At 39.8% G+C, this 14622-nt stretch overlaps 1 protein-coding gene and 1 long non-coding RNA gene across 5 annotated transcripts in view; one reads left to right on the forward strand and one right to left on the reverse strand.

Moving 5' to 3' along the window:
- lpgat1 (lysophosphatidylglycerol acyltransferase 1) overlaps positions 1-14622 on the reverse strand; it is an 84819-nt gene that overhangs the window by 24528 nt on the left and 45669 nt on the right. For all 4 annotated transcript variants that reach the window (XM_016990662.2, XM_016990660.2, XM_016990663.2 and 1 more), the window contains 2 exons: positions 13932-14027; positions 13076-13349 (listed from right to left, as the gene is read on the reverse strand). In XM_016990662.2, the coding sequence (XP_016846151.1) occupies positions 13076-13349; positions 13932-14027 (370 nt within the window). The remainder of the gene's footprint in view (positions 1-13075; positions 13350-13931; positions 14028-14622) is intronic.
- LOC134296576 (uncharacterized) lies at positions 8597-9645 on the forward strand. Its single transcript, XR_010003372.1, has 2 exons — positions 8597-8893; positions 9165-9645. It is a non-coding gene; the product is annotated as an uncharacterized LOC134296576 (long non-coding RNA).

The following is a 14622-nucleotide window of genomic DNA, read 5'->3' on the forward strand; positions in this document are numbered from 1 at the left end:
GCCAAAGAGCCGGCGTTGTCCATAAACACCTCCAAGGTCATGTGTCCAACATGACTGCATAGAGTGCCATTACCTTCCCAACAGAGCAGTACCTATTGATCTACTCACATTTGCATGTTTTCAAACTGCTAGGTTGGCAGAAGCTGGAGTTAACAGCGGGCGCTCACTCCACTCCTCGGATTCAAACCTGCGACCTTTTGGTCTGCAAGTTCAGCAGCTCAGTGTTTTAATACACTGCGCCACTGGGGCTCCATATTTATAAAGTACACTTTCTTATTTAAAAACACAGAACAAAAAAACATTTGGGGGGCGTGTTTGGGAGGCCGGAACAGATTAATAGCATTTCAATAGAAAAATTCGCTTTCAGATAAGAACAGTTTTAGTTAAGAGATAGGTCATGGAACAAATTAAACTCTGAAAAGGTATTACTGTACTGCTTTTGAAAATGAAAGTAATAAATAGGCATCAAGTTGCAAACAATGGCTGCCTTATCTATATATATATATATATATAAGAGTGATGGCATCAAGGCGACTCACAAAACAACAAAAGTACAGGCCCCCCAACCAGGGCCGGCCCCACTATTGAGGCACCTGACGCCGCCGCCTCGGGCGCAGGCCCGGGGGGGCGCCGTCAGGCTGGGCGGGAGGCGGGGCACCGCCCTGACGGTGCCCCGCCTCCCGCCCAGTGCGCCCTGGCCCGTCTGGTCTTTTCTAGCAGGCCAGACTTCAGCGGAGGTCCCTGCAGGCCGCAATCGCGGCCTGCAGGGACCTCCGCTGCAGTCTGGCCTGCTAGAAAAGGCCAGACGGGCGAGCGGGAGTAGAGTGGGAGGCGGAGCCAGCTCTGACGCCGCCCCCCCCCGCCCAGCGTGCCTTGGCCCTGCCTCCCACGCAACGTGGGAGGCAGGGCCAGGGCACGCTGGGCGGGGGGGGAACCGCCTCAGAGCTGGCTCCGCCTCCCACGCTACTCCCGCTCGCCCGTCTGGCCTTTTCTAGCAGGCCAGACTTCAGCGGAGGTCCCTCCAGGCCGCGATTGCGGCCTGGAGGGACCTCCGCTGAAGTCTGGCCTGCTAGAAAAGGCCAGACGGGCGAGCGGGAGTAGCGTGGGAGGCAGGGCCAAGGCACGCTGGACGGGGGGGGGGGAGCGGCGTCAGAGCTGGCTCCGCCTCCCACGCTACTCCCGCTCGCCCGTCTGGCCTTTTCTAGCAGGCCAGACTTCAGCGGAGGTCCCTCCAGGCCGCGATTGCGGCCTGGAGGGACCTCCGCTGAAGTCTGGCCTGCTAGAAAAGGCCAGACGGGCGAGCGGGAGTAGCGTGGGAGGCAGGGCCAAGGCACGCTGGACGGGGGGGGGGGAGCGGCGTCAGAGCTGGCTCCGCCTCCCACGCTACTCCCGCTCGCCCGTCTGGCCTTTTCTAGCAGGCCAGACTTCAGCGGAGGTCCCTCCAGGCCGCGATTGCGGCCTGGAGGGACCTCCGCTGAAGTCTGGCCTGCTAGAAAAGGCCAGACGGGCGAGCGGGAGCAGCGTGGGAGGCGGGGCCAGCTCTGGCCCCGCCCCCCGCCCAGCGTGCCCTGGCCCCGCCTCCCACGCTGTGTGGGAGGCGGGGCCAGGGCACGCTGGGCGGGGCCAGGGCGCGGGAGGCGGGGCCGGTGGCGGGGGCGCTTTTCAGCACCCCCGCTTCACATCAAAAAATATCTCCGGCCGGCCCTGCCCCCAACCTCAAAATTTGACAACACAACCCATCATCCACGCCTCAAAGTTGATACAACAAAAAGAAAAGAAAAAGAAAGTCCTAATTAGAGGGAGAGGAATATTTTTTTTATCCAATTGCTGCCAGTTTAGAGGGCTAATCTCTGCCCACTTGGTTGCCTAGCAACCAAGGGACAGCCAGGTTTCAGTTAGGGGACAGGCAGATTTAGGCCTCACTTAGACTTCTTCCACAAATTATCTAATTTGCACTGGATTATATGGCAGTGTAGACTCAAGGCCCTTCAACACAGCTATATAACCCATTTATAATCTTATATTATCTGCTTTGCACTGGATTATCTTGACTCCACACTACCATATAATCCACTTCAGTGTGCATTTTATACAGCTGTGAAGAAGGAGCCTCATATAATCCAGTTCTGAGCAGATAATATAAGATTAGAAATATACAGTAGAGTCTCACTTATCCAACGTAAACAGGTCGGCAGGATAAGTGAATATGTTGGATAATAAGAAGGGATTCAGGAAAAGCCAATTAAACATCAAATTAGGTAATCGTTATACAAATTAAGCACCAAAACATCATATTATACAACAAATTTGACAGAAAAAGTAGTTCCATGCACAGTAATGCTATGTAGTATTTACAGTAGAGTCTCACTTATCCAACACTCGCTTATCCAACATTCTGGATTATCCAACGCATTTTTGTAGTCAATGCTTTCAATATATCGTGATATTTTGGTACTAAATTCATAAATACAGTAATTACTATATAGCATTACTGTGTACTGAACTACTTTTTCTGACAAATTTGTTGTCTAACATGATGTTTTGGTGCTTAATTTGTAAAATCATAACTTAATTTGATGTTTAATAGGGTTATCCTTAATTCCTCATTATCCAACATATTTGCTTATCCAACGTTCTGCCGGCCCGTTTATGTTGGATAAGTGAGACTCTACTGTACTGTATTTACAAATTTACCACTAAAATATCACAATTAATTTAAAACACTGACTACAAAAACATTGATTATGAAAAGGCAGACTGCGTTGGATAATCCAGAACATTGTATAAGCGAATGTTGGATAAGTGAGATTCTTCTTTAATATGAAATAATTACTGGGATAGAATAATGCAGAACAATATAATCTCTAAAACCAGGACAGTAAATAAACAGGGGAATTCCACACAGGAAACAATCAGGGCCAGCTAACACCTCCCAACAAAGTATTCCCATCATCAAAGTCTGGCAAATCCTGTTTTCTCAGGGCCACAGACAGTAGAAGCACATAAAATATCGCAAACAACGCCACTCTGAAAACAAGGAAATTCCAGACAGGAAACAATCAGGGCCAGCTAACACCTCCCAACAAAGTATTCCCATCATCAAAGTCTGGAAAATCCTCTGTTTTCTCAGGGCCACAGACAGTAGAAGCACATGAAATATCGCAAACAACACCACTCTGAAAACAAGGGAATTCCAGACAGGAAACAATCAGGGCCAGCTAACACCTCCCAACAAAAAAAATCACTCAGGGAGGAAACAGCCAGGCTTTAAAGCTGCAAGGCCATTACATCCTAATCATTTTTCCTAATTGCAGCATTCATACTTGCCTCCAACAAACAAAAAAAAAAAACCAATCAGAAATATTGTATATTCACAACCTTTAGGAAATAATATCCCCTGATGGCGCAGCGTGTTAAAGCGCTGAGCTGCTGAACTTTTGGACCGAAAGGCCACAGGTTTGAATTGGGGGAGTGGAGAGAGCCCCCACTGTTAGCCCCAGCTTCTGCCAACCCAGAAGTTTGAAAACATGCAAATGTGAGTGCATCAATAGGTACTGCTCCGGCGGGAAGGTAACGCCGCTCCATGTAGTCATCCCACATGACCTTGGAGGAGTCTACTGACAACGCTGGCTCTTCGGCTTAGAAATGGTGATGAGCACCAACCCCCAGAGTCAGACACGACTAGACTTAATGTCAGGGGAAAAGCTTTACCCTTTACCTTAACTACCACCAATTCCTCAATACTTTATTTCCCATACCACCATACTTTGCCACAGCAACGCGTGGCCGGGCACAGCTAGTGGCCATATAAAAGTAGTGGCCATCATATCTTTTGGCAACAAATTCCATAGTTTAACTATATGATTCCTGAGGTACCTTCTCCTATCCTATCACTAAGCTTCAGTCCTAGTTTCTATTCTTATGAGTATCTGAAAAAGTGGACCAATATCCATGAAAATAAATTAGCTTCAATGATGTTGTTCAGATTCATCCATTTCAAATTCTATTACGATAGAAGGAACATTTCTCCCTATCCATTTTCTCCAAACCAGCAGCCTCCTTTTTACCTTTTTAAGAAAAAGAAAAACTAAGAAGATGTCGTATTAATAACCTTTACTCATAGGTGGTCATAGATTAACTAATTGTGGATTTGTTTCAGAGTACACTGTGTATACTGTTTAAAATTGTTCATAATTTTTCTAAATTATTTCAAATTGTGGTTTGAAATTTTAAAAATTAGCTGGGGTTTTTAATGCTTGTATCCTGCAGTGAACTACTGACAAAATATAAATATTTAAATAAAGAAAAAAATGGATTTCCCTAAACCACTTGGTCATCCTGATTGTTACTTTTGCATTTTTTTTTACCAGCTCTACAATAATCTTTGTGAGTTACAGTAACCAGAAGTGCACATAATGTTAAAATACTGTCACACTATAGCCTTGTAAATGAGTGATTGTAGTTTTATTTTCAACCCCTTTAATAATGATAGGAAGCCTGGAATTTGTTTCTTTCATAGCTGCCCAACAGCAGTTTCAGAGCAGCAGCATTTTTTATTGAGCTGTTCACCACAATCTTCAGTCTGATATCTTGATTGGCAGCTTAGGATCTAACAGGATATATGTAAAAACATTTTTTTTTTGCCCCAAGGCACATCACTTTATACATGATGACATTACATCAGTATAAAGTTTGGCATTCGGGTGGGAGAAGAGGTAGCTTTAGCAACATGTTTGCAGCTCAGAAACATGCTAGCTCTGCTTGCTGATAAATGAAGATCTCATTCCTATTCTAACTCATATTGCTCCTTGCCAGACTGTTAAGCCTTGCACCAGGCAAATGTTATATACAAGACTGATTCCCTTTCTTAGTGATACGGGGAAGATACCTGAGGTCTTCTTTGCAGTAGAAATGGTAGGTTCTGGGAAGTAATCCCTGTCTATGCAGGGCCTCTACCTTTGGGTATTCATCTAATGATATTTCAAGACATCTGAAATACTGAAATAGGTAAAGGTAAAGGTTTCCCCTGACGTTAAGTCCAGTCATGTCTGACTCTGGGGGTTGGTGCTCATCTCCATTTCTAAGCCGAAGAGCCGGCGTTGTCTGTAGACACCTCCAAGCTCATGTGGCTGGCATGACTGCATGGAGCGCCGTTACTTTCCCGCCGGAGCGGTACCTATTGATCTACTCACATTGGCATGTTTTTGAACTGCTAGGTTGGCAGGAGCTGGAGCTAACAGCGGCTGCTCGCGCTGCTCCTGGGGTTTGAACCTGGGACCTTTCGGTCTCCAACTCAGTGCTTTAACGCACTTCACCACCGGGGCACCTCGAAATACTGAAATAGGGTGTGCAAAATAGTAAGACAGATGTCCACCTCCCATGATAACCAAAACTGATCAGAATGGCCCCTAGCCTACCCTTGCCAGACAAAAGTGAAGCATGCAGACTCTTAGGAATATTGCATAAAATCTGCATCAGGCAATTTTGATAAATATTGAATGGGTGATTGGAATATATGGGCCATTGCACCCTTCACATCAGACGAGTGAAAACATTAACTATGAAAGAATTTGGTGCTAAAGGAAATACATAGGGTTGCCAAATCTAATGTAGAACCTCATGGCTTAAGACAATGCAAATTCACTTCCTATCTTTGGAAACCCATCCCATTGTGGAGGGAACAGTCTATGAACAAGTCTGGTGCAGGATAACAAGGTTTGGGAAGAACCACCTATTAGCACTTTTGCTCTATATTTATTATCTATAAAGAGCTGTCCCTTGATCTCTGTGGTTTTTACTTTTGCAAATTTGATTATTCGTGGATTTCGTTAAAATATTCTCACTTTGAATCTTTAGGTCCTCCAGTGTGACCCTATAGTCAACTTCCTCCAGTCATACTGCAAGTGCCAGAGATTTCTAGAAAGAAGAAGTTGATCAGAGTCATGCCAGAAGACCTAGACATTCCAAGAGAAGTTTGCTCTTAGAAAAAAATAGCAATTTCTTTATTTGTGGTTTTTCAGAAGTTCCTGTGCTCCTAACCCCAGCAAATGTGAAGGGCTAACTATACATTATACATTTTTCTTTGAAAGAGCTCAGGATGACATAAGTGGGTGTTATTCCATTCTATCTCTGAGGTAGTTTAGGCAATGGGAATGACTGACCTTATGACACCCATCAAGCTTCATAGAGAGGGAGATATATCTTCCTCGTATAACTCACACACTATCCAGATGTTACACTGAATCTCAATAAGTATTACATCATTGCAGACATATGTGCATAAATAAATACTAGTAATGAGGAGGCTAACATTTCTAATCAGCTACTTAAATATACTCAGATAAGTTCAAAAATACAATATTGTAAATACTTCAGATATGGCATCTTAGAGCTGCATCTCTGGAGAACCGCATTTCTGGAGAACTCCTAGTCCTTGATCTTCTGAAATCAAGTAAATGAGCCCACAGAGAATTGAATGGAAGCCCTGCAGACTACAGAATGCATGTATCTATTAGTCTCCACAGGTCCTTCCTTTCCTCTGGCTCTCTTGCAGCCAGAAGCTGCCAAGTACAATAGCTTGGTCAAACAGTTCTGAATGTACTCTTTAGGAGGGATGCTTTCATCCAGTGCCAGTACAAATTCTTACAACTCCTAGAACAATAAAAGGAGGTGAACCTTTTAATCATACAAGCCATTCAAGTGTACACAAATTCTATGCAAGAAGAAGCAGAACATGAAGAGACAAATGTACTTTCCTTGAAACCATTTTTGTATCACTACCACTATCTATATCTATATTGTCCAAAAATGGAGTAGTCATTGAACCAAACAACAGCACTATTGCTTTCTCCATCAGGTTGATCTGACATATAAGTTAGTCACTTCTCAATGAAGTATTTGATTCAACTGAATTCCAGCTTCTTAATATTTAAAAATATTTTAAAACATTGTGAGATAAAACCTGGAATAAAATAACTTTTGTAAGTTTGTTTACAAGCCTGCCTGCTTTGTTTAAGGACTATTGGACAAAATTTTATTGACACAGACTGCAAAGGGGCTGCTGTCACCATGGAATCCAAAACTTTTGCTGCTTCTCTTTCAGGGGAAAAGAAACAACTTGTCAGAAATTGATTTTAAAACATTGACAAAAGATTTTGAGCTGCTTGTTGCTAGATCCAACAGGATTCTTTATAATTTCTCAAACTGTAAATATCTGACTTGATAACAAGAATTTGGAAAATTTGAAAAGTTGGAAAAATAAATGGTCAAATTAAGAGGTACAACCTCACTTTGTGTGACATTTTCAGATCTATGGGATCAGTACCTAACTATGAGACTTATTATGTAGGCCCGTAAAAACACAAAACATAGGCTTCATATGATGACCAGAACTAAAACGATTGGTTATATATCTTGACACACCAGGAAACACAACAATCTAAAATGAGTAGATTTATCCCTCTACACAAGCCTAACATAACATCTCTTGAGAGGCACACTGTAATTAAAATTACAAAAGGCATTTTAGAGCAATGGCAGGCAATGCATAAACATCAAATTAATGCATATAAATGTATTCATACATTATCCAATGTTTATTCATCATTAAAAACAAGAAATACAATTTAACCCCGAGTTGTAGCAGACTTGAATTTCAAAAAGGAAGTTCACCCTGAACAGACAAGCTACAGAATGCATCTAAATTCTAGATTCTAGAAAATATTTTGGTGGTAAGTTGTTGTTACCTACAGTCCAAAATATGTAAAGCAAGAGTTTAGACTGGATACCAAATTTATTTTCTCTGTAGGTGACCTTAAGTATGAACTAGAATGCTTTTCATTTTGATTTTTTTTTAAATCAATGCTTTAACATAATCCTACTCGTGACAATTCAGAAGTAAATCCATCTGAGCTCAGTAAATCTTAACTCATCCTTATTAGATTTTCTAGATATACTTAACAACCTAGATATTGTATAAGAGATAGCAGTGAAAAAATTCACATTAATAATTATCTGTGACAATACCACTTGGAAGGGTATTGGTGACATCAGGTTCAGCATTGGACCCATTTTTTGTATGTTTACATACATGGCTTTTTAGGTCTTAGACTCTAACACTGGACATAATGATCAGGTGGTAAGTATAATGGTGGTGGATAATAAATATTATTTTAGTTAATAGCCGCTCTGATCTCCTGTAGAGAGAAAAAGCGGTGTATAGATAAACATAACAGCAACAACTGTAACAACAACATACCTTAAGAGGTTACATGAATATTCTTTTTCAAAACTCCAGCACACAAAAACATACAATTGCAATTTCTTTTATTTTAATTCACTACCTATACAGATGTAAGTAGCATCACACATTCAGAGTGACTATTGTGGACAAAGAAGAACAGAGAGATACAGCTGATAGCAGAGTTCCACATGCAAAACCATTACACATGTGCATAGAGTAGCAAGTCAATGTGCACTGCATAACTGACTGTACACTGCACATTGTTCAGAATAACCAGGTAAGAGCTATGCACATTCACTGTTTATTACATGATGCACTATGATGTAATTCAGCAGAGGGATTGTGCAGGGCTTTCGTAGCATAACTACCCTGGCAGACATGTAGGACCTCAGCCTATGTCTTAGTTTTTTTTAAAAACTACTTCACATTCTATCTTTCTAACAGAACCCCTGAGCCAGCCATCAGATAAAAGACCTGGAAGAGTTAAGCAAACTTAAATTTATCCCAGTAAAATAGAAATATACTAGTTTGTCAGGACCCAGTTTTCAGGGCCTGGATTCTGGTGCCAGAAATCAGAGCCACTGATATTCCAGACTGATAAGGCACCTGCAACGCTTGACCCTGAGAGGAAACGGCTACCAGATTTGGCAGGTGGATTTAGCAGGATTTTCTCTTGGCGGGAATTGTATCTTGTTATAAGGGGGAGGGTATATAAGAGAGTGGTGACCGCTGCCGGCACTTTCGGCTTTTTTCATGTCAATGTTTCCTGTAGTAAAAGTTTCCAGTGATAACAGAGCACGCCTCGTGTCTTCATTTGGGAGCAGCTATAGTGAGCTGACACTAGTTGATGGATGAGTTGATCTTGGATTAAGAATGCAGCCTATACTACATTTGTACAATCTGCTCTCTTTCCCTTAAATAGGTTAATCGTTTGGGAATTCTCTTAAAAGATGTTGCTTCTTCCATGCTCAAGCAGTAGCAGTGATGAAAGAGTTACGTGTGTGATTCCAGTTCATGGTGCTATTTCCTACCATTTAAAGGCCTAAAATAGCTTGGAATTTGGGACACCTTAAGGCAGGAGTGAGCAACTGGCAGGGGGCTGATCCTCTGAAGAACTTCTGAGGATCTGGAAGGCTGAGCCCTTCCTCTCTTTGACTGGAAATTGCAGCCTTTTCCTTGAAACACTAGGAGGAGATGAGCTACCAACAATCTCTAGAACAATGCTTTTCGTTATTGAAAACACTTGCATGGACCAAGGTCACCCTCCCCTCCAATTGTCTCAACTACACGTCTGTGAAATAAAAGCAAGCTGTTGAGTGATAGAATTATCTTTTCGGCCTGAGCACCCAAAACATCATTTTTGGACAGTTCTGTAATAATAGACCACTGCAATTCAACATTCCTGCCAACAAAGTCTTGCCTTTTGTTTTGCACAGAAAAATCTAGTGAGCAAAACTGAGACAGATTATTTTTTCCTATCCTCATACAACCTGGTATCTGTAATACATATTGAGTCAGCACATTAATCTAGGATCCTGTTCAAAATGGCAGCTGTTTTAGCATTCACCAAACTGGCATTAAGCAGCAGCATTTTCGACCCAGGACTACTGCTGTATTATTTAGATTAATTGCAATGAGAGACCATTTAGCTGGTATTTTTCAAAATACTTCAAAAGTGGCATGTTAGTAATACATTAATAAGGTGTTACTTGTCATTCTTTTTTTTAAACTATTTAAAAATAGAAAAAAGTCCTTCTAAAACCAATGTGGCTTATTAACCCAGTGCAACCCTGTTAACATTTTAAGAATGGTTAAAACAAAAATCCTTGTCCCGTGTAATGTAGTGTAACAATATTTATTTATTATTTATTTATTACATGCATTTATACCCCGCCCTTCTCCCCGAGGGGACTCAGAGCGGCTATATAATATAATGTAACAAAGTACTGTGATTACTTTTAACGCACTACTTTCAAATTCTGCTACAGGAGAAAAAATTAAAAATAAAAACACATAAAATAAAATAAATAAAAGTGCTCAGTAAGTCTACAAAAACTAAATAAAATAAAGTGTTTTGAAAGCTTATGATGACTGAATATAATATTCCCTAACAAAGGAGGCTCCAAGTGCTACTGAAGCAAACAAAAGGGATTTGGGGAGAATAACAGAAGCTATAACTTTCTACAAGTGTAGTAGCAGGAAGGTTTAGCGCAAGTATACGTGAATCAACAAGACCACAAATAACATCAAGCTACCAAAAAAAAACAAAAAACCAGCAAGGAGACAGTACAGTTTAATAGAAAGTTCTCCCTCAAAAAAACCTAACAAGAAAAAAAACAGCTGGGAAAGTCTTGTAACACAGAGAAATTAGCATGAAGATTATCAGAAATTGTGGGTAAAAATATGACGAGGACCAGTCATCAGAACTATATCCTACAGCTAATAAAATAAGGCTATGAGGACTACAACAGAAAACACAGAACAACAAAAGAGAGCAGATCCACACTAATATCCAGTTGATGTCCTGGAGATTTCAGCCAGTGAACCAGAAATGTGATTCAGTGCAACTCCACCTCTTACTATAGCCACAAGCACAAGAAGAGGATTGTTTCCTCTAAATCTGAGGTTCCCAATATTTTTCGAGTCGCAACCCCATTTTACAGAGGCAAAGTGACTCACAACTCCAATACTTTAAAAATAGACCTTTAAATAGAGTAAATAAAAACACATAGAAAATAGATTTTTCAGTATAATATACGCAAACAAATCTATGTGTAGGATGCTACGGTGTAATTTTTTGTTTTCCCTTTTTAACATTTTCATAGCTCACCACAGTCTGGTGACCCCACAGAAAACTCATGGGTTGGGAATCACTGCTCTAAATCAAAGACCTTTCCAGCAGCAGAGAGACAAAAAAAGTATGTCTAAAGCAGGAGAACCAGTCTGAAATACACAACTGTCCAATACTAAAACCAAAAAAGGATCTTTGTAATTAATCAAATCCTGAACTACATAACAAAGTCTTTGCTGTCCCACTTTCTCAGCAGCTTTGTTCTTTCTGAAGTTTGCTTTGACTGTATAGGGCACAGCAAAGGACAACAGAAGAAGCCCTGAAAGTACTACATGATGTTCTTGTGAGCCTTCAAGTCATTTCTAACTTATGCAACCTTAAAGTGACCCCATCTTGTTTTTTGCAAGATTTGTTCAATAATTTGACTTTGCTCTCTTCTAAGAGGGAGATAATGTGATTTGCTCAAAGTTACCCAGTGGATTTCCAAGCCCACCTGGGAATTCAAACCCTGATCTCCAGATTTGCAGTAGATTTTGGAGTAGAACAGTCTGTGCACCTGTACTTTTCATGTAAGAAAAATAAACATACACAATGTTTTAAAAGCAAAGAAGGTAGAAAACTCAGGTGAAAGGCATGCAGAAATGCAGCTGGTCACCGCTTACTATTATTGTTTTCTGGATACTCTCTTTGCCTATCTTTCAGCAAAGGAAAAATAGAAGTCTACTCTGATCAAAATTAAAAATCAAAAAAGCAAATTGTGGGAAGGTAGAACATACTTTGGAAGTCACACTAAGGAATGGTCAACCCCCCACCAGTCTTCTGCATCTGCAAAACCTCCATTATGCTCATAACATTTCAGGTTTTCAGTAGAATAACATCTTTCATTACTATGACTAACTACATTTCCACACACTATTCAACTGAGCAGTGTCTACTTCTCAGAAGGCAGCCTCCACTTTTCAGTACTGCTTGGAACTTATTTGTTCATTTGAACCACCCAAAAATGCAGATAGCACAACTGTAGTCCAGTTAAATAAACCTGCATACACACAAACAGAGTAAAGACCTCTTCTTCTAAAAGAAGTAATGGATACAAATTGTTTTAGAATTTATTTCCATGACATCAAGCCAGCAGTTTTTTAAACTTTCCAGCCCACAAAGACCACAGTGGAGACTGGTGCCCTAAATGAGGAGGACATGATTCCATTAGAACTGTTTTAAAAGCTGCAAAGAATTTTGAATATTTTAACACAGTAAGTGAAAAAGCTATATATTCTTGTTCTGCTGATGAAAGTCTAATAGATGCACAACTGAAAAAAGTCAAAGATACAGAACTAATCATCACTGTCTACTGCAAACTGACAATATTCCTCTGATGCAAATACATGTGTGTTATGCTCTATGATCCCAAGAACAGCTAACAAACAGAAGCAATTAAATGATCCAAGAACAACTACTTATTTTCAGCCATTTGAAAGAAAAAGAATAAATAAGTATTTGTTAACTATTAGAGATGAAAAGTAAATTTCAATTTGGTTATACAGTAGAGTCTCACTTATCCAACATAAACGGGCCAGCAGAACGTTGGATAAGCAAATATGTTGGATAATAAGGAGGCATTAAGGAAAAGCCTATTAAACATCAAATTAGTTTATGATTTTACAAATGAAGCACCAAAACATCATGTTATACAACAAATTTGACAGAAAAAGTAGTTCAATACGCAGTAATGCTATGTAGTAATTACTGTATTTATGAATTTAGCACCAAAATATCACGATGTATTGAAAACATTGACTACAAAAATGCGTTGGGATAATCCAGAACGTTGAATAAGCGAGTGTTGGATAAGTGAGACTCTACTGTAGCTTAAAAGTGTTTCATAAGTTTGCATGAGGACCAAATTATAAAGACATCAAATTTGTGAGTAAACTGGCCTGTGCAATATGGTCTATGAAATATTCCATATACAAAAGTTGTCACTTACTGAGATTCTGGTAAGAGGGCAATTAAATATACAAACATTTGATGATGAGCTCTACCTGCTTCCGTAGCATCTCCACCTGCCAGAGTTCCATTTTCTTGCTGAGCTACCAGCTTTTTCAATATAACCTGTGTAGCCCCAAGTCTTGGCAATGTAACATGTGTGAGAAATGGCAAATTGTTTTTCTTGGCAAATGCCTGACTGGTTTCTCTTCTTTTTCGAAGAAAACCACCCTCTGGAAACAATACAATCCACTTGCGATCACGGCTCCTATAATATTTTTCTAGATGTTCTTGGAGAAGCACAAGCTGCTGGTCACGGTAAGCTTTTCCCTAAAATAGAAAAGATACCCTAGTAAAATAAAGAAAATTATTTTTCTTAAGAAATCAATTATAGTTCTTTGGGTATTTTTCAACAAAATTTCCCAAAGGTTTTTGTCCAGTTGATATACTAAATTTAGTGGGCTGAGGAAAGAAAAATAAAACCATCACTTTTTCATTTTCATAGACTGAGGTTGAGTTTGTTTCCACAACTTTCCTCTTTTCCATCTTATATACCAAAATAAGCATTTTTCACCTATTTCCAAATGCATTAAACCATAATTTGCTGCAAACTATGATCTGAAAAATGTGGTATGCACATAGAGCACGGTGCCTGCTCCTAATACTGAATAACTCCTAATGCCTGCTCGTAGTAGGAAACCATTACATTTCCATAGCTTTTGTCATAATTTACACATGATGCTCCCCCCCCCCCCCCGCACAAACACATTCTACAATTCTGAAACTTCTAGAATTAATAATTTGTTCATTCTCGTTGAGATTCAATATTTTATACTCTATAAACAGAAATAGAAAATAATCTATCTAAATATCTGGAAAACAATGATACCGCTAATATTTTGAAATTGTTACCTGTCTTATAAAGAAGTCTCCATGAATTAAAGATACTATTCCAAAATTTGTATATTTAAAAATATGATCCATCAGCCACATCATTTGACGAACAACCTGAAAAAGATCAGATAAGAACTTGTCAGTACATACAAAGAAAAACAATTTCAGAGACAGGTTGCTGCAATAACATGATCATATATGTTGTACATGCATTTCAGTGGGGTCCTTTGAGAATGTTAATGTGCTGTTAGGTTTCAACAAGTACTTATCTATAACAGCATGATCTCTTGGAAGTAAATTTCCACCTTATCCCAATATCTTCACAATTTTTATTTTACAGAAAAAATAGGTTTGTGTGTTAAGAATTTTGAGATAAATCCTTTTTCTTTGAATTTTTGAAATGAGTTTGTAATTCTTATATGCTTTGAAAGGGTATTTGAGAGAGGAGTTTAAACGTCTTTTCTTTCAAATAGAGCAAAGCTAGTATATACCATTTTGTATTTTTATACTGCACAGTAATATTAAATACTAAAACAAATATTTACTTTAAAGTAAAATCTATCTTGTGCTAAAATCAGCCTCAAATCATAACCTTCTCCAAACCAGTATTGTTTGCAGACCAGACCTCACAATTAATATCGGAGGTAATGGGATGTACGCAATTCCCAATACGTTGCCTCTTCTTCAGTCAGGCTTAAGAATGTGTTAC

This window comes from Anolis carolinensis, chromosome 1, assembly GCF_035594765.1.
Source record: "Anolis carolinensis isolate JA03-04 chromosome 1, rAnoCar3.1.pri, whole genome shotgun sequence".
NCBI classification, from domain to species: domain Eukaryota; kingdom Metazoa; phylum Chordata; class Lepidosauria; order Squamata; family Dactyloidae; genus Anolis; species Anolis carolinensis.